The sequence below is a fragment of the Bos indicus genome, chromosome 9, assembly GCF_029378745.1.
Source record: "Bos indicus isolate NIAB-ARS_2022 breed Sahiwal x Tharparkar chromosome 9, NIAB-ARS_B.indTharparkar_mat_pri_1.0, whole genome shotgun sequence".
NCBI lineage: Eukaryota > Metazoa > Chordata > Mammalia > Artiodactyla > Bovidae > Bos > Bos indicus.
Window position 1 is genome coordinate 89,642,868 of NC_091768.1, and position 25,655 is coordinate 89,668,522.

Consider the following 25,655-nt stretch of genomic DNA (forward strand, 5'->3'; position numbering starts at 1 on the left):
TAATGTGTGCTTTGTTTTGGTAATGAGTATTTTAGGTTTGGTGGGGAAAGAAGAATATCTTTCTATTAGGGAGTCCAGTTAACTAAAAAAAGAAAGGTCATCACAACAGAGTAAACAACTTGAATCTGACCTTCCTAGACACCAAGATGGGAAACACTGAATAAAGCATTTTCTATTTATTAGAAGCTCTGAACAACTAAGGCTACAGGATGTTTTCTGTCAGTCCAGGCTCTGGAAAACTGCCATTTGGGTTTTTGCATAGGGTTCAGAAATGAGAGCTAGACTCCTTGAAGACAGTGTTACAGAAATTATCAGTTACACTGATGACTGTTAATTATGTTGACTCTTAATTAAAGGTGAAAGCTCAGAAATGCTTTTGTCTAGGCTAGCACTGACCAACAGAGCTTTCTAGGATGATGAAAATGTTCTGTGTCTGCAGTATCCAGTAAGGTAGCCACTATCCTCGTGTGGTTTCTGAGCACTGGAAATGTTCCTGTGCAACTGATCATAATTAAAATTAAATTCTAAATGAATTGTATTCCATTTCAGCTCATTTAAATAGCCATTAAATAGCATGTAAGCCAGTCACTGTTACATTGGACTGAGTAGGACTAGAAAGCATACTGGAACCTTATCCATTGAGCCCTAAAAATAACTGCAAAATTTTTGTTATCTTAAAAAGCTGACAATGCTTGGTAACAGTCGAAAAATTCAATGCAAAACACATCTACTGTGCACTTAGAGTGGTCTAAGCTAGCTAATCAATTAGTAATAGGAAGCTGACTCAAAGTTATGGATTCTATTCGTACATAACAGGTTATTATCTATGAATCTTCTTTCTTTCTTTTCTTCCCCCCATTTCCTGTTAGCTGGAAAGCTGTTCACCTGAAAATATGATCATCTTCAATAACAACTTCTCTATTCCCCAAAAAGCACCAAAACAACATAAAAATATCAAAAGACAAGTTATGTTCTGCTTTAATGAATCAATGTTAAAAAATTTTTTTGGAAGAGGGAGGCGGACAGAATGAGACTGAATCATAGGAACTTAGTATTTCAACTGGCAGGTCACAGTTGAAGATGGGTGTGGGAGATGGGCATCTAGCCTGTGCACTAGTGAAATGCCAGTAAACCAAACAATGGAAAGAAAGCAAATGTGATGGCTGAGAGCCATTTAGGAGATACTCCAAGAACTATGAATTCAGCGTGGCATTAAACCTCAGGACAAACCAACAGTCAGTATGTCATACCGTCCGTGTTGGAACGAGACAATTAGAAATGGACAATATGTATTACATCTGTGTATCAGTCATGCCCGACTCTTAGCAACCCCATGGACTGCAGCCCACCAGGCTCCTCTGTCCATGAGGTTCTCCAGGCAAGAATACTGGAGTGGGTTGCCATTTCCTACCCTAGGGGATCTTCCCAACCCAGGGATTGAACCCACGTCTCTTGAGTCTCCTGCATCACAGGCGGATACTTTACTGGGCCACCTAGGAAGCCTGTATTCAATTGATTCAAATTTACTAATATGTCTTTGGAAGAATAAACTAAGTAATATCTAAAAAATTCTTGACTGAATAAACTATACAGAGGACTTCCTAAGCACTCCAGTGGTTAAGACTCTTCCCTTCTAATGCAGGGGTGAACGTTCAATTCCCGGTAGGGGAACTAAGATCCCACAGGCCATATCACGTGGCCAAAAATACCCCCAAAAACAAAAATGAACAAACAAAAACTAGACAGAAAAGTTATAAATAAGCATGACTTTGAGGAGTAAACACCTAGCTCATTTTATACAATGTTGGCTAACAGCTGGGCATACACTAAACTAATTGCTTGTGATTAAATTATATTAAAAATTTTTTTGATTTCATGCAGCCCCATATTCCACAGCATTGAAGCACTAAAAATTGGAAAAGAATATTGACTACTTTAACTGGATTACATGGCAATGCAAATCAATCTTTGAGTCATAATCCGACCAAAAAAAAATCCAGGGATGTTTACCAAGTAGGTGGCTTCCCAAAGAAGGGTATTTTTTAGCACAAAGGCTTCAGATCTTCCCTCTGAAACAAGGTTTGGTTATCAGTGCCTGAGAAGTGAGGCTAAACATGGTATTGAGGTTCTAAAATCTACATATGCCTAAATATTTCAAGTAGTTTAAGCTGAACCGTTAAGTTTCCATCTCTTTATATACTTTTATCAGGGCATTTAGTGAGTCATTTTACTTGATTTCTTTGCATGTCTATATGCCCACTTGAAGAAAGGGGCCTCTGTCTTTGTATCCCCGAAATCTCTCACGGTCACTATCAGTCCTTTACAAATAGAACCAGAAAGTTCGGTTATAGAAATAAATTGTTGTCATTGTTCAGCCACTAAATCAGTCTGACTCTTGAGACCCCGTGGACTGTAGCCTGTCAAGCTCCTCTGTCCATGGGATTTCCCAGGCAAGAATACTGGGGTGGGTTGCCACTTCTTCTTCAAGGGATCTTCCTGACCCAGGGATTGAACTCACGTCTCCTACATTGGCAGGTGGGTTCTTTATCACTAAGGCACCAGGAAAGCCTGTAGAAATAAATAACAACCTAATTTCCTTTTAATTGCATTCTCTGGAACAGGGACAAAGAAGTCACAAACTTGGCAGGCAGAACTGTGCAGGGCATGGGCTGCAGAGTCAAAGAATGCAGACTCTGCCACTCAGTATGTGCACGACCAGGAGCAAGCCTGAGCCTCAGCATTCCACACCTGGAAAATGGGTATAACAATAATACCCATCTCAAAGGATGCTGTAAACACACAAGAAGATGCACATGAAGCCTGTAGCATGGTCACTGGGACAAGCTAAAGGTTCAGTGTTAGCTATTAGAGTCCTACTGTCTAACATTTTAAAACCTGGTTAACGCTTGTTCCCTTTTTATTATATTATTACTAAAACTATAGCCTCATTTGCTTCATAAATTAGACGCTTTTTGAGAACTCCCTTATAGAAAAAAGCCTAAACTAAATGTTTTCAAAATCAACATATGGAATTGTCATGCCCATATGCAGTCTTTACGGGCGCACAGTATTCAAAAGGCACTATTTCACATCTACCTTCATGGCTAGGGAAAATAATCCAGATTTTTTATAAAGTGTATTGTGGGATGGCTCCAAAACAACTGTGAATCAGAAGCATTTGTGACATTCTAACTTTCCTAACTGCTATAAAGAAGACTGTCCATTCAAATATTCATTCATACATTCCTGCAAATATTTACTGAGTCCAAACTGTGTTCAGGCACTGTTTTTGGTGCTAGTGACAGCCAGTGAACAGAACGGACAAAGACGCCTGCCCTCATGGAGGCTATAGTCCCACACGAAGCAAAGTTTACTTCAAATCAAGCATCTATCCAGCTTTTCCCTTTACAAATAACCCTTATGTCAAGTAACATAATAGTTCATTCAGGCATATCAGATTTTTATACTGCTAGTAAAGTTTCTCAGATTTTTTTTTTCTTTTGGACTTTTATATTTCTCTCACTCTGCCTTCCAGAGAAGGCAATGGCACCCCACTCAAGAGGTTGCCTGGAAAATCCCATGGACGGAGGAACCTGGTAGGCTGCAGTCCATGGGGTCACGAAGAGTCGGACATGACTGAGCGACTTCACTTTCACTTTTCATGCATTGGAGAAGGAAATGGCAACCCACTCCAGTGATCTTGCCTGGAGAATCCCAGGGATGGGGGAGCCTGGTGGGCTGCCGTCTATGGGGTTGCACAGAGTCGGACACGACTGAAATGACTTAGCAGCAGCAGCGGAACTCTGCCTTCTGAAATGGAGCAGAACCCTATGGTCCTTCCACCCCCCACCTCCCACCCATGTCCTCTGCCTGCCTTTCGTCTTTGGAAAACCTTAGTCAAAGAATAAGTTTAATCAGAGAAGTAAGAAATATAGAAACAAAGGAAAACACTCAGAGGAGACTAAATAATAATAATGTGGTCATTAAGCATAGTCAAGGACCTTTAGTCCTTTCTCAAGGGCTATAGATAATATTCTGAGCCATATCCTGTGAGCTGTCTTATAGATACCAAAACACCAGGTGGAAAAGTTAACTACATGATGACCAGACTGTACCCAGAACATGAGTTGTCACAATTCTGAGAACTGGCCACAAAGAAATGGGAACAAATGGACCTTGGAACTGAAGATTAACTGTACCTAAAACAATCAAAATGACACTGGTCAGACCACCGATGACCAATCTGAAGATGACTGTCAGAGCTGACTGTGCTGTTTCTGCATGTAGCCCCCTCCTTCTGTCTATAAAAGCTCTTGCCCCCCGGTTGCTGTGTGTGTGTGTATGTGTGTGTGTGTGGTGGTGGTGGGGGGAGTTGGCCTTTGGACAGATGTCCACCCCTCTCCCCAAGTTGGTGGCATCTGAAATAAAGCAAACTTTCCTCTTCACCAACCTGGCCTGTTTATTGCCTTTTGAGCAGTGAGCAGCTGTACCCCACCTCGTCCTTTCAGTAACATTTCCACAACAAAAACTGATGTAATATTCCTCTCAGACACGAAGCAGACACTTACAGATATCACTAAAGCTAAGTACAAAATACAGTAATGCAGCAGGTTATTTTTACACCCCAAGCAAGTGACAATAATTAGCTTCATTCCCACATCTTACTAAGAAGAAATATTGTAGGAATATAATTTTATATATTTTATAAATACATATAATATATAAATACACACTGTATGTATAATATAATACAATATAATACATATATGTATATATATTTTTTGCCACTTCAGACAAACACACCCTCCACAGATACTTGTCAGCAGTTTCACTCTCTTTCTTATAGGAAGTTGAGTACTATGAAGCCTCAGAATAAAGACTCTTCCCTCGGGGACAGATTTTGTTTGGATATGACTTTCTCTCTTTTAGTGAAATGAAAACACCACTGAATTTATGAGCAAGAAGGGGAATTTTAAAGTTAATGAAAGTGACATTTATGAGACAAGCATGAACTAAGGTGGTGGGATGAGGAACGCAGAGATTTATCGGATGACTTGCAGCTGCAATGGAAGGTGGCCTGAATGTGCTGAGATTCTGCACATGTGTCCTGTTGACAGGGGTCCTTTTTACCTGGCTGCCATGAGGTCCAGAAGGTGCTGCCACCGGTCATTGATCTTGCCAAGCTTGTACTCAATCTCAGACGCTTTGCTTTCATGGCTGGCTCGAGCCAGCCGTTCTCCCATTTGCTGGAGCTGTATTTTGTTCTCTTGGGCAATTGCAATTTCCTCTTGATAATCCTGTGTAATAAATAGCAATCACAGAGGTCAGAAAGCATGTTCTTGATGTATTCAGCCTAGCTCTACTAGAAACAGGGTAATTACAGTTTTCTACGGCTTGGAAATAGTTTGGGCATAGGGAACACTATGTGAATATGAGTCCTAGTACACAGGAATTAATGGTACCTGCTATTTTCAGTATTTAGGCAAAGTCCAGATTTTCAGTACATAGGCAAAGTCCAGATTGAATTTTTATATAGATCTTTTTAAAGGGAATAGATGTTCTTAAGGGGCAGGGGGAGGCTTTCTTTTTACTTAAAATAGGCATTAAAAAAATGTAAGTATATACATAGAAACAAAAGACAAAACTTGAAGAATTTCAATGCTGGGAAGTTATACCTTACTGCTGTAATCACCAACCACATGTTCTATTTAGAATCAATCCTCCTACACGTTAACTGCCAAGAGGCTTATAAGATGTGTCTGCATGTATGTATATCTAAATATATATGTGTGTGTGCCCGTGTGTGTGAATGTCAATTGTTACTTGGCAGAATGTTTTAAAAGATTACTACTTTCATTTTAAGGAGCTATCTTCTATACAGTGTAAAATGCTGATTTTACAACCCATAAATCATTGACATAAGTCTCAAGAATAATGACCTTTAGTCTTAGAGGATCAATGGGTCTCAAATCTCCCTCATTTACCCAGTTTCTATAGGAGCTCCTCCGAAAGACTGTTTTAGGTAAGAAGGACAGGCTCTCAGTATGGTCTACAGTAAGGTCACTGAGATAGACCACTGAACAGTATGATTAAAGGGATGATAAAGGCCATCTCCTCTTGACCCCTATCTGTCCCCTCTTCCCTCCCCCCCAGCCTCTGGACCAATGGTCCTCTTAGTTTCTTGCCATAGTGACAGCATCCAAAATTTAGAATCAACTTTTTCATTTTTGGTTTAAGCTTCTGTTAGGCAGGCAGCAAATATTTTCTCATGAAAATAATATACAAACACAGGTATTATAAGGATATGGGTATTTTAGCCTTCTATTGCTCTAAAATTACCTTGGGAACAGGGCTACCTTTTCAAGTCAGTAAAAAGGGCCCCCAAAGAACAGGAGGAGCCAGTGAAACTTCATTCTATTCAGGGTTGAATGCTGTCCTCAGACTCAGTACCCCACCCACTCACCTTTCTATGTTACTTCAACCTTGTGGGAGTCAAAGACCAATGAAATAAATGCTTATTAATAGTTACAATATGCCATTACAAATTTGAGATTATTTTACTGAGAAACGTTTAATTCAATGGAATTACTCCAACCCTAGAACAGTATTTATAGTAAAAGAATCTGCCTAGGTTGTTTTTAAAGCAAAATGCTGAGTGTTAAGGCCAGTAGGTACCCACATCATAGTTACAGTCTGTTTATTAATTTCTTTATCCTAAGTTGAAAAAATTACCAAGACTATTATTTTTCTTTACAAAAGAGACACCACATAGTGCAAGCTCATGAAAACGTTTTTAGAGTCCATAATTATATATATATATACAAAATGGTATAGTCCATATTTTAAAGGTTACTAAACAGTATAACAAAATCATCTGTGTGCCAAGGTACAGTTTTTCTAAATTTTAAATTACGCTTGGCATTTTGCTCAGGAGACAGTTTTTTCCATACCCCCCAAAACATGGATCTTAAATTTCATGATAAAATCAATTGGAGTATAAATACGCTTGGTCAAAATTTATTCTATAGCAACTTTCACTATAAAACCTATTACATTAATCATGTCTAATAGAACGTTCTCTGACACCCATAAACCAGCAAAGGGTAGAACTGTTACAGATGCTTAAATGAAATATGTATTGTCTCAGTCCACATTTTAAAGCTTTACAATATTAAATACATTGGGTTAATCAAAAAGTTCTTTTGGGTTTTTCCATAAGATGTTCTATTGGGCTATTCGGATCCAATAGAAATGCTGATGCTTAGAACTTGCACTTTTAAGTGTAAACCTATAAAGTTATTAATATCACATCTTGGCTTCAGAGTTTTTGTTTTTCTGTATATGTGCCTGTGCACACCCATAGAGAAAAAAAAAATACAATTCCGAAAGACAACATATAATATAAATAACTTCATAGACAAAGGGAATTTTTCCTAATACTTATTTATATATTTTTTAAGAATGAGTGAAGCTATTGTCCATTTATTCAATAAATAATGGCTGAGTACTTCTGAGAAGTCAGGAGCTACAGCAGTGAACAAAACTGACGAAGTTCCTGTTCCCATAAAGCTTACAGGCCACTGGGGCTTCCAGTGTAGACAGATAACAAACAAGTAAATCAGGAACATGTACTGTATTTCAGATGGCAATATGTGCTTAAGAGAAATATAAAATTTAAATGATTAATTGTTCAAATGCAGTGTGGAAACACCACTGGAACCATCAAAAACCTTTTAAAATGCTATTAAATCTGACCAATCCTATATAGACATTAAAAACATTCTGGATGCATTTGAACATAAAAATATACTCTCATCATCATATATACCTTGAAATTAATATGAAGCTAAAATGCCCAGAAAAGTCCTCATTTCTGTAACTGTCTATAAATCATGGTTTATAGAGAAAATGCCAGTTTAATGGATCCTAGGAATTTTTTCTTTTAGTTCCTCTCTAGTGATTTTTACCTCTTTAAAAACAAACAATAAATCAATTATACTCTGATTAAAAACAAAGAAAACTAATACACATAAATAATTCCTACTGAACAGGCAGATAAAATCCAAAAACTGAGCGTTATCTATCAGCAGACAATCTATTTCATCACAAACTGAAAATATTCAATATAATTTATATGTCAAAGAAGCCTTTCCAGGCACATTAATTTTATGTCAAGAAGTGTTTGTAACAGAGTGCTCCTTTGTCGGGAAAGTAACCAGGAGTAAGGCCATCTTCGTACCAACGCCTAAACACTAGAAGAGTAAAACACACGTAGCCACACATCTGTTACCTTCCTGAGCTTCTCAATCATTTCTTCAATGAGAATGTCTCCATTCTGAGAGACCTTGCTTTCCATCTGAGTCAGCCATTCGCAAAGCTCCTTGTTCTTTTCACTGAAGACGGCCCACTCGTTCAGCCTCTCACTTACTTGCTGTCGCCTTAAGGAGAGCTGAAAAGTTCAAAGTGGGAGAAAACGCAACAGGATAATCAGAGTGGAACTCATAGCCTGAGGGAAGAAGCAAACAAAGTTTGTTGGGTGGCCTAAGACAAGCACTGGTCGTGCATCTCTTTAGGCCACTGTTCCCGGAGGCTCAGGCCCAGGACACTGCTCTAGCCTAGTGAGTTTCACAACCAGGATTTGCTATTAAGTATGAGTGGGAGACCCTGAATCCTCTACTTCCCTCCCAAGAGCCACATGCCCGTTCTCTTATAAAAGGTTCTGAACAATCCAGTTTCTCACTATAGTTGGTTCTGTAGCTATGATACGGGATTACTGAATGTACTTTAACTAAAAAAATATATAAACAAGAAACAAGAAAAGAATAAGAAAAGGGGAAAGGGGATGGGCAGGAAAAAAAGAAAAGACAAAAGAAGGAAGGAAAAGGGAAAAGAAAGAAAAATAGGGAAGAAAGGAAGGAAGGAAAGTTGAGCGTCAGGTGTCTAAAGAGGGTGGACCAAGGGACACAGTGGGAGAGCTCAGTTCCTGATCAGCTCTATCCTGATCACTTTACTTTGAGCAAATTCTTTTATATCTCTGCTGGTTTTCTTTTTTATTTATGTATCCTTGTTTCTTTTTCATATAACAGCCTTACTGAGATGTAATTTCCACACCATACAATTTGTCTGTTTATAAAGTGTACAACTCAGTGGTTTTTTCGTTTATTAACAGAGTTTTACAACTACCAGCACAATCAATGTTGTAAGATTGTCATCAGTACAACACCTGGCCCCTGCCCCGCTCCGTACCCATCATAACTCACTCCCTTGCCTACCCCAGCATCTTCCTCCCAACCTTAATCTACTTTCTAGCAAATTTGGAAAACTCAGCAGTGGCCACAGGACTGGAAAAGGTCAGTTTTCATTCCAATCCCAAAGAACGCTCAAACTACCACACAATTGCACTCATCTCACACACTAGAAAAGTAATGCTCGAAATTCTCCAAGCCAGGCTTCAGCAATACGTGAACCATGAACTTCCAGATGTTCAAGCTGGTTTTAGAAAAGGCAGAGGAACCAGAGATCAAATTGCCAACATCCGCTGGATCATCGAATAAGCAAGAGAGTTCCAGAAAAACATCTATTTCTGCTTTCTTGACTATGCCAAAGCCTTTGACTGTGGATCACAAAAAACTGTGGAGAATTTTGAAAGAGATGGGAATACCAGACCACCTGACCTACCTCTTGAGAATCCTATTTGCAGGTCAGGAAGCAATACTTAGAACTGGACATGGAACAACAGACTGGTTCCAAACAGGAAAAGGAGTACGTCAAGGCTGTATATTGTCACCCTGCTTATTTAACTTCTATGCAGAGTACATCATGAGAAATGCTGGGCTGGAAGAACCACAAGCTGGAATCAAGATTGCCGGGAGAAATATCAATCACCTCAGATATACAGATGACACCACCCTAATGGCAGAAAGTGAAGAGGAACTAAAAACCTCTTGATGAAAGTGAAAGAGGAGAGTGAAAAAGTTGGCTTCAAGCTCAACATTCAGAAAATGAAGATCATGGCATCTGGTCCCATCACTTCATGGGAAATAGATGGGGAAACAGTGGAAACAGTGTCAGACTTTATTTTTGGGGGCTCCAAAATCACTGCAGATGGTGACTGCAGCCATGAAATTAAAAGATGCTTATTCCTTGGAAGGAAAGTTATGACCAACCTAGATAGCATATTCAAAAGCAGAGACATTACTTTGCCAACAAAGGTCTGTCTAGTCAAGGCTATGGTTGGTTCTTCCAGTGGTCATGTATGGATGTGAAAGTTGGACTGTGAAGAAAGCTGAGTGCCGAAGAATTGATGCTTTTGAACTGTGGTGCTGGAGAAGACTCTTGAGAGTCCCTTGGACTGCAAGGAGATCCAACCAGTCCATTCTAAACGAGATCAGCCCTGGGTGTTCTTTGGAAGGAATGATGCTAAAGCTGAAACTCCAGTACTTTGGCCACCTCACGCGAAGAGTTGACTCATTGGAAAAGGCTCTGATGCTGGGACGGATTGAGGGCAGGAGGAGAAGGGGACGACAGAGGATGAGATGGCTGGATGGCATTACCAACTCGATGGACATGAATTTGGGTGAACTCCGGGGGTTGGTGATGGACAGGGAGGCCTGGCGTGCTGCGATTCATGGGGTTGCTAAGAGTCATACAGGACTGAGCGACTGAACTGAACTGAACTGAACTGAACTGATAGCACATTTTTGGGGATTCCCTTGTTGCTCAGATGATAAAGAATCTGCCTGCAATGCAGGAGACCTGGGTTCGATCCATGGGTTGGGAAGATCCCCTGGAGGAGGCCATGGCAACCCACTCCAGTATTCTTGTCTGGAGAATCTCCATGGACAGAGGAGCCTGGCAGGCTACAGTCCATGGTGTCACAAAGAGCTGGACACGACTGAGTGACTAAAGCACAGCACATAGCACATTTTATTTTTCAATTCATCTACCAATGAACATGTGAGTTGTGTCTGCTTTGGGGCTGTTATGAATAACACTGCTATGAACATTTGAGTGCAAGTGTTTGTCTGGACATAAATTTCATTTCTTTGGGGGTGTATACCCAGAAGTAGACTTGCTGAGTTGTACAGTAACACCACAGATTGTTTTCTAAATGCCTACACCATTTTATATTCCCACTCTCAGTAGGGCTCCAATTTCTTCACATCCTCACCAATATCTGTTATTATCTGTCTTTTGGATTACAGGCATCCTAGTGGATATAAAGCGATATTTCACTGTGGTTTTGATTTGCATTTCCCTGAAGGCTAATGATATGGAGAATCTTTTCATATTCTTGACCATTTGTATGACTTCTTTGGAGAACTGTCTGGTCAAATTCCATGCCCATTTCTTAATTTTTTTTTTTTATTACTGACTTTTTTTTGTTCCTTATGCATTGTAGATACAATGGATTTATTTTCTTATTTCTAGGACTAGAATGATCCTTTTGAGAATTCTAAACTTTTCTGACTTCATAATACTCTTGTCTTTGCAGTACTGGCTAAGATACTATGGAATGCTTCTAGTTGAGTTAAACTGCATGTTAGTAAAATACAATGTTATTTGAGTGGCAAGAAGATGATCCACTTTTGCAGACATTCCGTACAGTCAAGTTGATAATGCTAGACTTCTGCCATTCATCTCACTGCATTAAACACTTACCTCTCAATTTTCCTTTTTACACTAACATTTTATTATGAAAAACATCAGACATACAGAAAAGTTGAAGGAATTGTGTGGTAAACAGCTATGACATACTCCGTAGACTAAAACTGTTCACATTTTGCTACATTTTGCTTTAATACCTATATGCCATTTTTCCATAGATTTATTTTACTTTTCAATGATTATTTAATGAATTTTCTTTTTCAAATGAATGTGAAAATATTTCTAAGGTGTTACACACTTCCTAGTTAGCAATTCCGTGAGGGCTGGCTCTGTTATTGATTAGGTAAATAATATTCAAGGTTCCTTACAGCCCCAAATCTCTGATTCTGTCTCTTAGAAAAGAATGGGAGCTAATTACATGAAAAAGAATAAAATACCTAGGAATAAACCTTCATAAGGAAGCAAAAGATCTGTACTCTGAAAATTGTAAGATGCTGATGGAGATTGAAGACTATACAAAGAGATGCAAAAAAAATACTGTGTTCTTGGATTGGAAGAATCAATATTGTTAAAATCACCATACTATTCAACACAATTGACAGAGTCAATGTAATCTGTATCAAATCACCAATGGCAGGAACAAAAAATTTCAAAATTTGTATGGAAACACAAAAGACTGAACAGTCAAAGAAATCTTGAGAAAGAAAAACAAAGCTGAAAGAATCAGGCTGTCTGACTTCAGACTATACTACAAAGCTACAGTAATGAAAACAGTATGGTACTGGCACAAAAACAGGCACATGGTTCAATGAAAGCCCAGAAATAAACCCATGCACCTATGGTGAATTAATCTACAACAGAGGAGGCAAGCATATACAGTGGAGAAAAGACAGTTTTTCAATAAATGTTGATGGGAAAATTGGGCAGCTACATGGAATGAAATTAGAACATTTCTCTAACACTGTCTACAAAAATCAACTCAAAATGGATTAAAGACCTAAATGCAAAACTAAATACTATAAAAACACCTGGAGGAAAACACAGGTGGAACACTTACTGACATAAATTCCAGCAATATTTTTTTTGATCCATCTCATAGAGTAATGGAAATAAAAACAAAAATAAACAAATGGGACCTAACTAAACTTAGGAGCTTTTGCACAGCAAAGAAAACCATAAACAAAATGAAAAGGCAACCTACAGAACAGAAGAAAATATTTGTAAACAAGGCAACTGACAAGGGATTCATTTCCAAAATATACGACCAGCTCACACAGCTCAATTAAAAAAAAAAAAGAAAGAAAGAAACTCAATCAACAAATGAGCAGAAGATCTAAATAGACATTTCTCTACAGAAGACATACAGATGGCTGACAGGCATATGAAAAATGTTCCATATCACTAATTGTTAGAGAAAGGCAAATTAAAACTGCAATGAAGTAACAACTCATACTTGTCAGAATGACTATCATCAAAAAGTCCACAAATAATAAATGCTAGAGAAAGCATGGAAAAGGATCCTTCCTACACTGCTGGTGGGAATGTAAATTGGTGTAGCCACTATGGAGAACAGTATGGAGGTTCTTTCAAAACTACAAACCGAGTTGCTGTATGATCCTGCAACTCTACTTCTGGGCATAGATGTAATTCGAAAAGATAAATGTACCCCTATGTCCAAAGCAGCACTATTTAGAATAGCCAAGACATAGAAGCAACCTAAGTGTTCATCAACAGATGAATTATTCTTAGCCATAAAAGATAATCAAATAATGACTTTGAAGTAACATGAATGGGTTTAGAGATTATCATATTAAGTGAAGTAAGTCACAGAAAGGAAAATATTATATGATACCACTTATATGTGGAATCTAAAAAAAAAATAACATAAATGATTTTATTTACAGAACAAAAGTAGATTAACAGACATAGAAAAGAAACTTATGGTTACCAAAGGAAACAGTGACTGAGGGCAGGGAACTAACATATAAACACTACTATATATAAAATAGATAACTGACAATGCCCTACTGTATAGCACAAAGAACTATATTCAATCTTATAATAACTGATAATGGAAAATAATCTTAAAATTATATATACACACACACACACACATACACACACACACACATATTCTGAATCACTGTCCTGAAAACCTGAAACTAACACAACACTGTAAATTAACTATATTTCCATTTAAAAAACAGTTGAACAAAGATACTGAAGAAGTTTTCTCAAAAAAAAAAAAAAGTTGGGAATTAGACTATAAGCCCAGGATATTCATGCCAGGTCCAGCTTAGTGATCTGCCTAGCGAGCAAACCCCACAACCTGCCATAATTTTTGAAATGTTACCATTAGAAATTCACTCTTTTGAGTTAACATGATATTTTAAAATAAAAATTTCTCTGGGTAGAGGTGACACGTATGAATCTATTAAGTATTTCCCCATTGGTATAATTCAGTTTACCATTAATTTTTCCTCAAGGCAGAACAACAGTGCATTTACTTGTTGTGGGTATTGATGGGAATGGAAAAAAGAAAACACAGATTAAAAGTTTTAGACACAAATTTCACCTATATCAAGTTCTACCAAGACAGTCCTGAAGAGCACGATTCCTCCAGCACCATTTTCCTCTCAACCTCTGACAGCAGAGTGTATTTCCATCTGCTGGAATGCTAAGATTTTGAACTTTCTGGTGTATATAACTTTCTTTTTCATTCACAGAATATCAGAATCATACTAATATTACAATTTTTGCTTTGACTGCTATCCAAGCTGAAACTATATTTTCATGGTTGAAAATGCCCAAAGGAACTGTTTTCCATACAAAGTTAGAAATCCCTGCCCTTCAGACTTCAGACGATGTGTAGCTCTGCTATGTGTAGTGCCTCTGAGTCTTCCCTCATATCCTGGCCATGGGCAAGAATAAATTCTAGGGCTTTTAGCAACAACACTTCAGGGAAGACAATCACACAACAGAAAATATTATCTACCTCTTTGAGAGGTAGCTATTAGGTTAAAAGAGGATAATACCTACCCTCTTTTCAGAGACAGGGAGAGAGGAGGTTAGACACATTTGAGGACCACGTTGACCAGTAAAGCTTGAGTTTTTGATACATGTTGCAATATAATGTTATGATCAAATACCAGAGGCAGATGAGATTCAAAAACAATCTCTATCACTTACTACAGATTATGACCAGGGCAAGATTATTCATCTTTCTTAAGCTTTATTTTTACTGTTTGTAAATTAATCTTCCATTTGTCCCAAATTTCACTAAATGTCTATGGTTTGCAGTAAACATGTGTCTGCTATATGAAATGTCTTATGTACTGGAACACTGGAGGCTCATAATAGAATCTATTCTTCAAAGAAGAAAATAATTCAAGAAAGTGACCAGTAGATCTTAAAGAGCTAACAAAAGTTAAATGCTCAGTCACTTCAGTCGTGTCCAATTCTTTGCAACACCATGGATCATAGACCACCAAGCTCCTCTGTCCATGAGATTTTCCGAGCAAGAATACTAGAGTGGGTTGCCATGCCCTCCTCTGGGGGATCTTCCCAATCCTGGGATTGAACCCAAGTCTCCAGTGTCTCCTGCACTGCAGGTGGATACTTTACCACGTGAGCCCTCAGAGAAGCCCAACAAAAGTTAAGTCTACTTAACTACTGTTACTACTAGTAGTACAACTATATACGAAATTTGCGTTTTAACACTTTTTTCTCTTTGACATGCATGTATTCATGAAGCAGCTTGAATACATGTTTCTAGTTTTTTCACACACCATGCAAGTGTTATTTTCATTTTACTTGCTTAGACAGAATAGCAGTTGAAAGAAGGAACAGGTAGGCCATAAACACTGGTTACAAACTGGTGCCAAAAGCTTTTCAAAAGATTTACATTAATAATGGGGACAGCATTTTCCTTTCGGTTTTTCCTTTGAGCTCAGTGGAAGCCCTCAACTTATTTATCAGTTTAGCACATATTTGTGTTTTCTCAAGGGTTTAAACACATTGCACTGCCAACAGCTGACAAACACCAGCTAAAACCTCCAGAGCGGGAGGCAGCTGAACAGGAAACACATCCTCTTCTGCTTCAGATATTTTTACCATGACAATCTGAAAGAACACCAAGCAATGACAATGATGATATATTTAAATCTCAGCTGGAATTACACACAGCTCTACAAACCAAGGCAGGAATGAAAGCAAACAGAAGCCATGACTATCCACAGGCACAAGAGTCCTTTCCGGGGCTCTACTTGAAGGCAGGACACTTTTCCGTTACCTCAACTCTGCAGTGGTCACGCACAGGGCGGCCCTCTCCTCCTCGTCTGGAGCCCCAGTCAGATCGTACTTCTCACCAGTTGCTTTCATTGGAATGTGAACACACTACTTGGTCTTTAACAAGGGGATTATGCCTTGCTTCACTTAAGTTTTTAACTTTTTAAAATGAGACATAGGCACAAGCTCATTTCCTTTTGTGGTTGCATGCTTGACAGAAGTTCTCCGGAAATACTAACTCAAGAAGTAGTAACTGGTCTACACTTCTCCTTCCGGCTATATCCTGGCAACTTTGGTATGAATACACATGACTAAACTTTTGCTGATTTAATTGTTTGTGTGCTGTGCTCAGCCACTCAGTCGTGTCTGATTCTTGCAAACCCATAGACTCTAGGCTGCCAGACTCCTCTGTCCATGGGATTCTCCAGGCAAGAATACTGGAGTGGGTAGCCACTTCCTTCTCCAGGGGATCTTCCCAACCCAAGAATCAAACCTGGGTCTCCTGCATTGCAAGTAGACACTTTATTGACTGAGCTACAAGGGACTCTTTAGACTGAAGCAATGTGAGAAGGGCATGCTTCAGCTTCAGGCCTTAAGATGTTCAATATAGAAGGTTTCTAGAAACACTGTTTCTGCTTCCTCTTTTTTTTTTTACTTGTCTTAGTCTACTCACAGGTGCAAGGTATTAGTCTCTTCACAGAATGTTATATGATCAACAGGCACTTTCAAAATGTATTTTTAAACAGACTGTTGCCTAGCTATATGTAAGTCTGCTGAGTAATTTTACAACATAACTTTTATGTTAAGTTAATTTTACAACCTAACTTTTATGTTTTATGTTTTAAGATTATATAAATCTTAAAGGAAATCAGTCTGAATATTCATTGGAAGGACTGATGTTGAAGCTGAAACTCCAATACTTTGGCCACCTGATGCAAAGAGCTGACTCATTTGAAAAGACCCTGATGCTGGGAAAGATTGAAGGCAGGAAGAGAAGGGGATGACAGAGGATAAGATGGTTGGATGGCATCACCGACTCAATAGACATGGGTTTGGGTAGACTCCGGGAGTTGGTGATGGACAGGGAGGCCTGGCATGCTGCGGTTCATGGGGTCGCAAAGAGTTGGAAACGACTAAGCGACTGAACTGAACTGAACCGAGAACACTTAAGATATACTCTGCTAGCAACTTTAAAGTATATAATCTGGTCTGTTGACTATAGTCCCCGTGCTGGACATTAAATCCCTGGAACTTGCTCAGCTTGTAACTGGAAGTGAGCATCCTCTATACATGATGGTTTTCCTACATAGTACTGGTCTTCCTAAGCCAAGAAGTATTACATACTCATAATCTTCGCACCCTCCAAAATATTCAGAAACCTTGTCATTATTCTACATTTAGAGGAACGTAAGAAATAAAATAAATGTCCTAAAATCCTATCCTGATAATCAACAGTATAAATGAACACTCAGCTGTTCTAGGTACTGGAGATGCAAAGAAAAGGTTTGTCCTCAAGAGCTTCAGAGTCTTCAAATCAAATTTCAAACATAAAAAGAAAATGAGAAGAAGGGAGGAACAAAGGAACAGTGTGCTGTCACACGATGGCATAGATGAAAAGGTAGTTGGGAGTTCAGAGAAAAGACAGAGGTCTCAGCATCTCAAACAGTGGCATCACAGGAGTGTTGGAATTCAAAAGAAGAGGATAGATTAGAAAATCAAAAAAGAAGGAATGAATACTCTAGGCAGGAAGTTTAGGCAAGAAGAATGGCCTGAGCAAGATCTTGGGGTAGAGGATTTCATGGTAGGTTTGGGAAGGTGATGGGAGCCGATATTTAAAGTGTTCTCTCTCTGAAAGCTTCACAGACCTCAAATAGCTAGAGAAATGGATCTAGTCTAATTCATTTCACATGATCTACTAAAAAGTACTGAGTCAGCAAGCAGTGCTAGACTTGTCTCAGTTTTAAGAAAAATGGATGAATAAAGCTCACAAGGGTAACTTAACATTGCTGTGATCATTCTCGAATGACTATATCCACCAAATATCTTTTATTTATATATGCTATGATACAATCTTTACATTAAAAAGTATACACTAATTTACTAGATGGTATAGATTCTGGATTGAAAACTCAAAAAAGAATAAAGTGTGACGAATATCAACACACTCCATTTAAGTTCCTCACTGGGTTCAATGAGAATGTACAACCCTGGGAAAAGTGACTAAATGAATTTTGAATGCAAATCATTGACATGCTTAACGATAATCATCTCTTACAATTCTTTCTTTTAAAAGCACATACACTCACACACACGTGTGCGCGTGTGCATTTGCCAAGTGTGCTCCAGAATTTTTCTCCAGTTCATCCTTCCCACAGCTACTTCTCTCCAGCCAGGAGTGTTGGAATACAGCAGGTTCTCTTTCTGCTCTATTCCTGTACCTTTTTCAAGCCCCAAACTTGTCTAACACCTCCACTTTTCCCCCTACACCAAGCCGTCTTTTCCACTCGGATCTCAGCACTCAATTCAAGATTTATTCAGTTCAATAAGGACTTCCTTTATTCTCTGCGATCCACACTGTCCTTAGTTTGCTTACATTTTTGTATATTGTGTTACTTATACCTGGTTTTCCTCTTCACTGTATAAGTTCTTTTTAACGGATTTTAGTCTCAGCTCAATGATAAACTACACAGTAGGGACATCTACTCTAGCTTGTGAAATTCTCAATAATTAATGTGACTGATTCGTTTAACAAATATGCATCATAACCTATTTTGTGCCAGGCAAGGCAATGAAGGTGCAGTAAGGAACCCTACAGACATGGTTCCCACTCCCTGAAATGTATGACCTCAAGGCCGTAAGTCAGAGCCATTCTTCACTTATGGGCTCTATTATTCCTATTTGCCTTGAGTGTCCACTCCTTGTCACTCCACCAATCTTTCTCTTTCATTTCCAAACCAAAACCCATTCTGGGATCTCTTTTAAGGTATTGTGCACACAGAATGTGGGCTTCCCAGGGGCACTAGTGGGAAAGAACCCGCTTGCCAATGCAGATGATGTAGAACATGCAGGTTCGATCCCTGGGTCAGGAAGATCCGCTGGAGGAGGGCATGGCAGCCCACTGCAGTGTTCTTGCCTGGAGAACTCCATGGACAGAGGAGCCTGGTAAACTACAGTCCATAGGGTTGCAAAGAGTTGGACACAACTTAAGTAACTTACCCTGCATGCACTTTGAATGCACTTACTAAATGAGTCAAGTATGGCTAAAAATGTCATATACCCATGAATTGTGAGGAAACAACTATCATAAATCAGGAGCAATCAGATCAGATCAGATCAGTCGCTCAGTCGTGTCCGACTCTGCGACCCCATGAATCGCAGCACGCCAGGCCTCCCTGTCTATCACCAACTCCTGGAGTTCACTCAGACTCACGTCCATCGAGTCAGTGATGCCATCCAGCCATCTCATCCTCTGTCGTCCCCTTCTCCTCCTGCCCCCAATCCCTCCTAGCATCAGAGTCTTTTCCAATGAGTCAACCCTTCACATGAGGTGGCCAAAGTACTGGAGTTTCAGCTTTAGCATCATTCCTTCCAAAGAAATCCCAGGGCTGATCTCCTTCAGAATGGACTGGTTGGATCTCCTTGCAGTCCAAGGGACTCTCAAGAGTCTTTTCCAACACCACAGTTCAAAAGCATCAATTCTTTGGCACTCAGCCTTCTTCACAGTCCAACTCTCACATCCATACATGACCACAGGAAAAACCATAGCCTTGACTAGACGGACCTTTGTTGGCAAAGTAATGTCTCTGCTTTTGAACATGCTATCTAGGTTGGTCATAACTTTCCTTCCAAGGAGTGAGCGTCTTTTAATTTCATGGCTGCAGTCACCATCTGCAGTGATTTTGGAGCCCCCCAAAATAAAGTCTGACACTGTTTCCAATGTTAAATGTACAAAACCGAGCTTCTCCAGTTGCTCAGCAGTAAAGAACCTTCCTGTATGCAGGAGATATGGGTTTGATCTCTGGGTCAGGAATATTGCCTGGAGAAGGCAATATTGGAGGCAATACTGGAAACCCACTCCAGTATTCTTGCCAGGAAAATCCCATGGACAGAGGAGGCTGGTGGACCACGATCCATGGGGTTGCAAAGAGTTGGACACGACTGAAGTGACTGAGCATGCATACACATACAAACCACTCATAGCATCAGCTAAAACTGCAAATAAAACCATGCTTTTTTACCTGTTGTAAGTATGAAAGGGACCACCAATACCTACCTAGCAAAACCACATCCATGTACCACATAACTGTACTTCCTTTTCAAAATATTTTGACAGCCAGTAAAAGAAAGAGCAAGAGAATCCAGTTTGGATACATTTAAAATAGAGTGTTAAGATATAATTGTCTAAATTTGAAGCATTGTCATAATAAGCCCAGAGTTTTCCTCTGTCCAAGTGGGACGGGTCCAAATGTGAACACAGCCACAGACATTTCAAACCATCTTCTAGTTTGCAGCCTTTCTGAGCGGATGCTGAGTGTCTAGAGTTTGTCTCACCTGGTGGCATAGTTCTTCCCACTGCCTCTGCAGAAGCTCCATGCGTTCGTTAAGGATGGAGATATCATCTGCACTGATGTAAGCACAGAGAGCCTTCTTCAGCAGTGTCAGCTGTGCCAAGTCATCTGTCCAGCTCCCAACTGTGTTTTCCAATTCCTAGATTTTTTTTTTTAAAGAAAAGCACAAAACTTGAATACTCATGGGCATCTATCATCACCAATTTCTCAAGTGTATTTGAAATCCCTCTTAATGTCTCTGGGCTTCCAGGTGGCATCTGGGAATGCAGCAGATATGAGGCTTGGGTTTGATCCCCTGGAGGAGGGCACATCAACCCTGTACTCTTGCCTGGAGAATCCCAGGGACAGAGAAGTCTGGCAGGCTACAGTCCATAGGGTTGCAAAGAGTTGGACACAATGAAAGTGACTTGTCACTGGCACTTGATGTCACTGCCTTTCCATTCCATTCTATTTGAACACCCAAACTGTTTATCTATTGGGTTGGTCAAAAAGTTCATTCAGGTTTTTCCATCAGATGTTATGAAAAAACCTGAATGAACTTTTTGGCCAACTCAACACTTTTCTTCCTACATAATCTGATAATTTGCCAGGTTCTTCTGATATAGTACCAGGTTGCTTGCAGAATCTTTCCTAACTGGAAATGGAGATCTATTTTCCACTTCACTGACCACTTCTGATTGTCTTTCCTAGTTCAAGTTTCATCACCATATTGATCTTACTTACTTTTTTTTTAAATTTTTTTTTATTTTTAAACTTTACAATATTGTATTGGTTTTGCCAAATATCGAAATGAATCCACCACAGGTATACATGTGTTCCCCATCCTGAACCCTCCTCCCTCCTCCTTCCCCATACCATCCCTCTGGGTCGTCCCAGTGCACCAGCCCCAAGCATCCAGTATTGTGATCTTACTTATTTTTAAATCAGCTTAATAAAATCCTTTACCTTTGTCTCAAGTGACGGATCATGTTTGTGAAATACTTTTTAAAAATCCAAACTACTAGATTTAACTCTCATCTTCAAACACTATCAATTGCTACAGACTTATTGATACATTGTAGCTAAAAAGATGTATTGCTGGTATTACTTGATTTAAAATAATGGGCTGAATATGTTTACTGCAGAAGAAAAGAGATCATTCAGCTACTGGTAAAATACGTATTTTGTCCTTTCGGGGAACAATTTCAGGAAAAAAAAATCCATATAATAATATTTGAAAGTTTTTTCAACAGTTTTTGCAATGCTTTGAACAGATGACTAGTTTTAAAATTTGTATAGCTCTTGCTTTTTGCCAGCTGTTGATGTTTTTAGATTCCAGCTAATTTTGTTCATGAATAGAATATTTCACATGGCTTTTACCTTCTCTTTTGTCTCATTAAACAGGAGACAAGTTTCCAAAGGCAAAGGCAATTAACGACAGTCTGAGGCTAACTTCTCAGGCAATTTAAGCAAACTAGGTTTTAGCCAGAATTTTCTAGGTAATTGCTTTGTTTTGCTGCTAAGGTGGTTTGGGGGAAAGAGTAGCAGGAAGCTGGACCGAAATGCATCCTTCTAATCTCCAAACTTAATAGCAGGGCATGTTTGTAACTGCTGTGTATTTTGGGACACAAGGTCCCATGGTAACAGTGTTTGGCTGAAAGACCAAACCATCCGGGAGTATTAAATATGCAGCATTTCTGTTTATACCTGTAGTCATATTAAACTGCCATATCACTGTAAAGATTTTCTTCTTTTTATACCAATTTCCAACTCCACCCCAAACTCAAATATCAGATTGGGTGTATGGGTTTAAAAAAGAAACACCAGCACCAGGGCCCAACTATCACAGACTCATGGACTCCATTTTAGATGTTTGTGTGATAAAAATATAGCCTTTGGATTCAGGAAACTCTGATAATTACCAACTTTGAAAAGTTATTAAATTTCTAGCTGCTTCGTTTTCCACATCTGCAGAAGGGAAATGACAGACTGTCCTTAGGAGCTTGTGTTCACGCCAATGGAGATAACACTGGCCAGCTATGGGCACACAGGGGCCCACTAAACGCCCATTCCTGCCTCTTGAAAGTTTTCTTTAATCATTTGTCATAGATTCACAGTCAAAGACTTAAATATTTTTTAATCTTTGCATAGTACTGACTTTACATCTCTAGATAATATTTCACTCCTTTATCATCCATGACATAAAGTACACTACCTTTCTTTTTCCTAAATCTGCCTCTTTTCAGTTTCAAAGATCATCTTCACATTTTAATACTGAAGAAAAATTCTTATATCTACTCTTTTAATGATTTCTGGACTTCTCTAAAAATTAATCTTTCTTGGGACCTCCCTGGTGGTCCAGTGGCTAAGACTCTGAGCTCTCAAAGCAGGGGACCTGGGTTCGATCCCTGGTCAGGGAACTAGATTCTACATGCCTCAACTAGAGATCCTGTGTGCTGCAACTAAGATCTGGTGCAGCCAAAAAGAAATCTTTTTTCTTTTTTTAATTAATCTTTCTTAAAGGCTTCTAAATCATTTATATCTGTGTGAAGTTTTAAACAAAAGTCACTCCAGTGCAGTAATTTACAAATGACTTGGAGAACATGAGGACATGTTTCATTGGAGGGAAAAAGCATCTTTAAAGATAACTTTATTTTGATCTGCATATTGCTCAGCAGAGAACTGCTGTCTTGGCACTTGACTTAGCTACTCAGGAGTGAATGGAACAAATCCTACAGACACTAAATCATGTTGGTCTCACTGAGTGCCCCGTGCAGGGAGCAGCCTGTTTTAGCTACTGATTGGCTTCCAAGTGCCATTTGAGGTGTTGATCACAATCTCTAAATTGATAGGGCCCTGAAGATACAAAGGACTGTGTGACTCAATGCAGTAAGTGAAATCAGCTAATATAGTTCCTGGTTTTTCTAACAGAAAAGAGCCTAGAGGGCAGGTTGTGTTTCTCCAAGGACCGCGGTCTACAGAATTTCCATGTCGCCGAGCCTCACTCTTCTACATGTGAACTAGACTCTTTTGCTGAATGACTGTCCAGTGTGGACGGTTTAGAAGGATTGTCTTTATTGCTCTTAATCTACGTTTTAACTGTCTTTTAATATTGTGTTTTACATTTTCATTGACTCACTCATGGTAATCCATAAACTAGTCTATAATTTCATCAACTGCAATAAATCAATAAGCAAGTTTCACCAGAGTTGTCTGCCCTAATGCAAGATACCAGAAACTTGCACCTACAGGTAGACCATTACAGAAGCTCAACTGAATTATGCTTTCAAAGGCATCACACTAGAAGCACAAGAAAGTGGAAGTGTTAGTCACTCAGTTGTGTCTAACTCTTTGTGGCCCCATGGATCATAGCCTGCCAGGCTCTGTCCATGGAACCCTCAAGGCAAGAATACTGGAGTGGGTAGCCATTTGCTTCTCCAAGGCATCTTCCCAAATCAGGGATTGAACCCTGGTCTCCTGCATTGCAGGCAGATGCTTTAACATCTGAGCCACCAGGGAAGCCCAGAAGCACAGGTAGGTGACAGTTAAAAGCTTAGTCCAGTGGTTTACCTTGCAGCACATCTGCTCCGCATGGAGCTCTTCGTGATGATCTGGGAGAGGCTGGGAAAGCCTCTTTTTGAAAGTTCGTAGTTTCTCCAGAGAATCAGCTATTCCGTTCTCACACTTTTCCCAGTCCTAGAATGGCCAGAGAAAGAAATTTTAAGGAATAAGAAGTTAGGAAACAAGAAAAACTCTCTTCTCAACTCCCAGACAATGGATTAAAGTTACACTGATGAGTACTGCAAAGGCGTCCAGATCCATAGCCATGGGCATCAGTAACAGAAGAGCTGAGTTCTAAACTTTTCTCATTATCTGCGTGGCTTCAAGCAGGTGAGGCATTATGTCTCAGTGTTCCTTACAAAAACCGAAATAACACAAACTCTCAAAAACTGTGGGAGAATGCAAGGGAACAAGAGGTGTCGAGATGTCAAGGACAAAAACAGAATATTATCAGTTTTCGAAAATGTTTTTGCATCCAAATCTGTCTATGGAAGTAAGAGTATAAACACACTACTTTGCCTCTCTCCTAAGCCCACCCATAACTGCACTCATGTCTCTATTATCTCAACACACTATAAGGGGTAGAAAAGAGGATATGGAATCTCTTTCAGGGTGAAAATACATATTAGGTAAGAGAAGTGATATGAAATGTAAAGGTAATATAAACCTGGCTCTGATTCAATTCAATACATAAACAGTATGAACTAAAGCAAAAAAAGTAGACCAAGAGAGAGAATTCAACAATTTTATTTTTTATTTTTTTTTTGAATTCAACAATTTTAAATGTACACCTTATATGTCAGTACGGATCAGTACTCTGAAGGAGAATGTAACAGGTAAAGAGGTAGAGTATTGGGACTTCCCTGGTGGTCTAGGGGATAAGACTCTATGCTCCCAATGCAAGGGGCCCAGGTTTGATTCCTGGTCAGGAACTAGATCTCGCATGCCACAGCTAAATATCCGCATGCTGCAACAAAGATTGAAGATCCAGCAACTAAGACCCAGAGAAACCAAATAAATTAATTAATTAAAAAAAAACAGGTAAGAACATGGCGGTAAGGAATGTGGTAGATTACTGTTGCTGCTGCTGCTGAGTCGCATCAGTTGTGTCCGACTCTATGCGACTCCATAGACGGCAGCCCACCAGGCTGCCCCGTCCCTGGGATTCTCCAGGCAAGAATACTGGAGTGGGTTGCCATTTCCTTCTCCAATGCATGAAAGTGAAAAGTGAAAGTGAAGTGGCTCACTCATGTCCGACTCTTAGTGACCCCATGGACTGCAGCCTACCAGGCTCCCCCATCCTTGGGATTTTCCAGGCAAGGGTACTGGAGTGGGGTGCCATTGCCTTCTCCTAGGTGCTGACAAAAGAAAGCATACATGCTGTGGTTGTGTTTCAAAATACTACACACCAAAGGTAACAAAGGTTACCTCTAGGAAAGATACTAGGATTTGGATTTGAGTGGTAGTGTCATGTAGGGAACATTTAATTTTTTTTACTCTCTGTACTTCAGTTCTTACCTGAATTTTTTTTTCAGACACATGACTTCTTGGGTAATTAAAAAAAGGAGAGTAAAAGAAAACAAAAAAGTAAAAAAAAAGAGAGAGAGAGCAACCATGATGGAGACCTGATTCTTTACAGCACCCTATCTACAA

At 39.3% G+C, this 25,655-nt stretch overlaps 1 protein-coding gene across 6 annotated transcripts in view; it reads right to left on the reverse strand.

Moving 5' to 3' along the window:
* SYNE1 (spectrin repeat containing nuclear envelope protein 1) overlaps positions 1-25,655 on the reverse strand; it is a 505,866-nt gene that overhangs the window by 74,220 nt on the left and 405,991 nt on the right. For 5 of the 6 annotated variants that reach the window (XM_070796399.1, XM_070796398.1, XM_070796402.1 and 2 more), the window contains 4 exons: positions 24,012-24,137; positions 20,446-20,601; positions 8,291-8,449; positions 5,131-5,297 (listed from right to left, as the gene is read on the reverse strand). In XM_070796399.1, the coding sequence (XP_070652500.1) occupies positions 5,131-5,297; positions 8,291-8,449; positions 20,446-20,601; positions 24,012-24,137 (608 nt within the window). Of the gene's footprint in view, positions 1-5,130; positions 5,298-8,290; positions 8,450-15,898; positions 16,125-20,445; positions 20,602-24,011; positions 24,138-25,655 lie in introns of those variants that run through there. The other variant, XM_070796404.1, reaches the window with a different exon arrangement.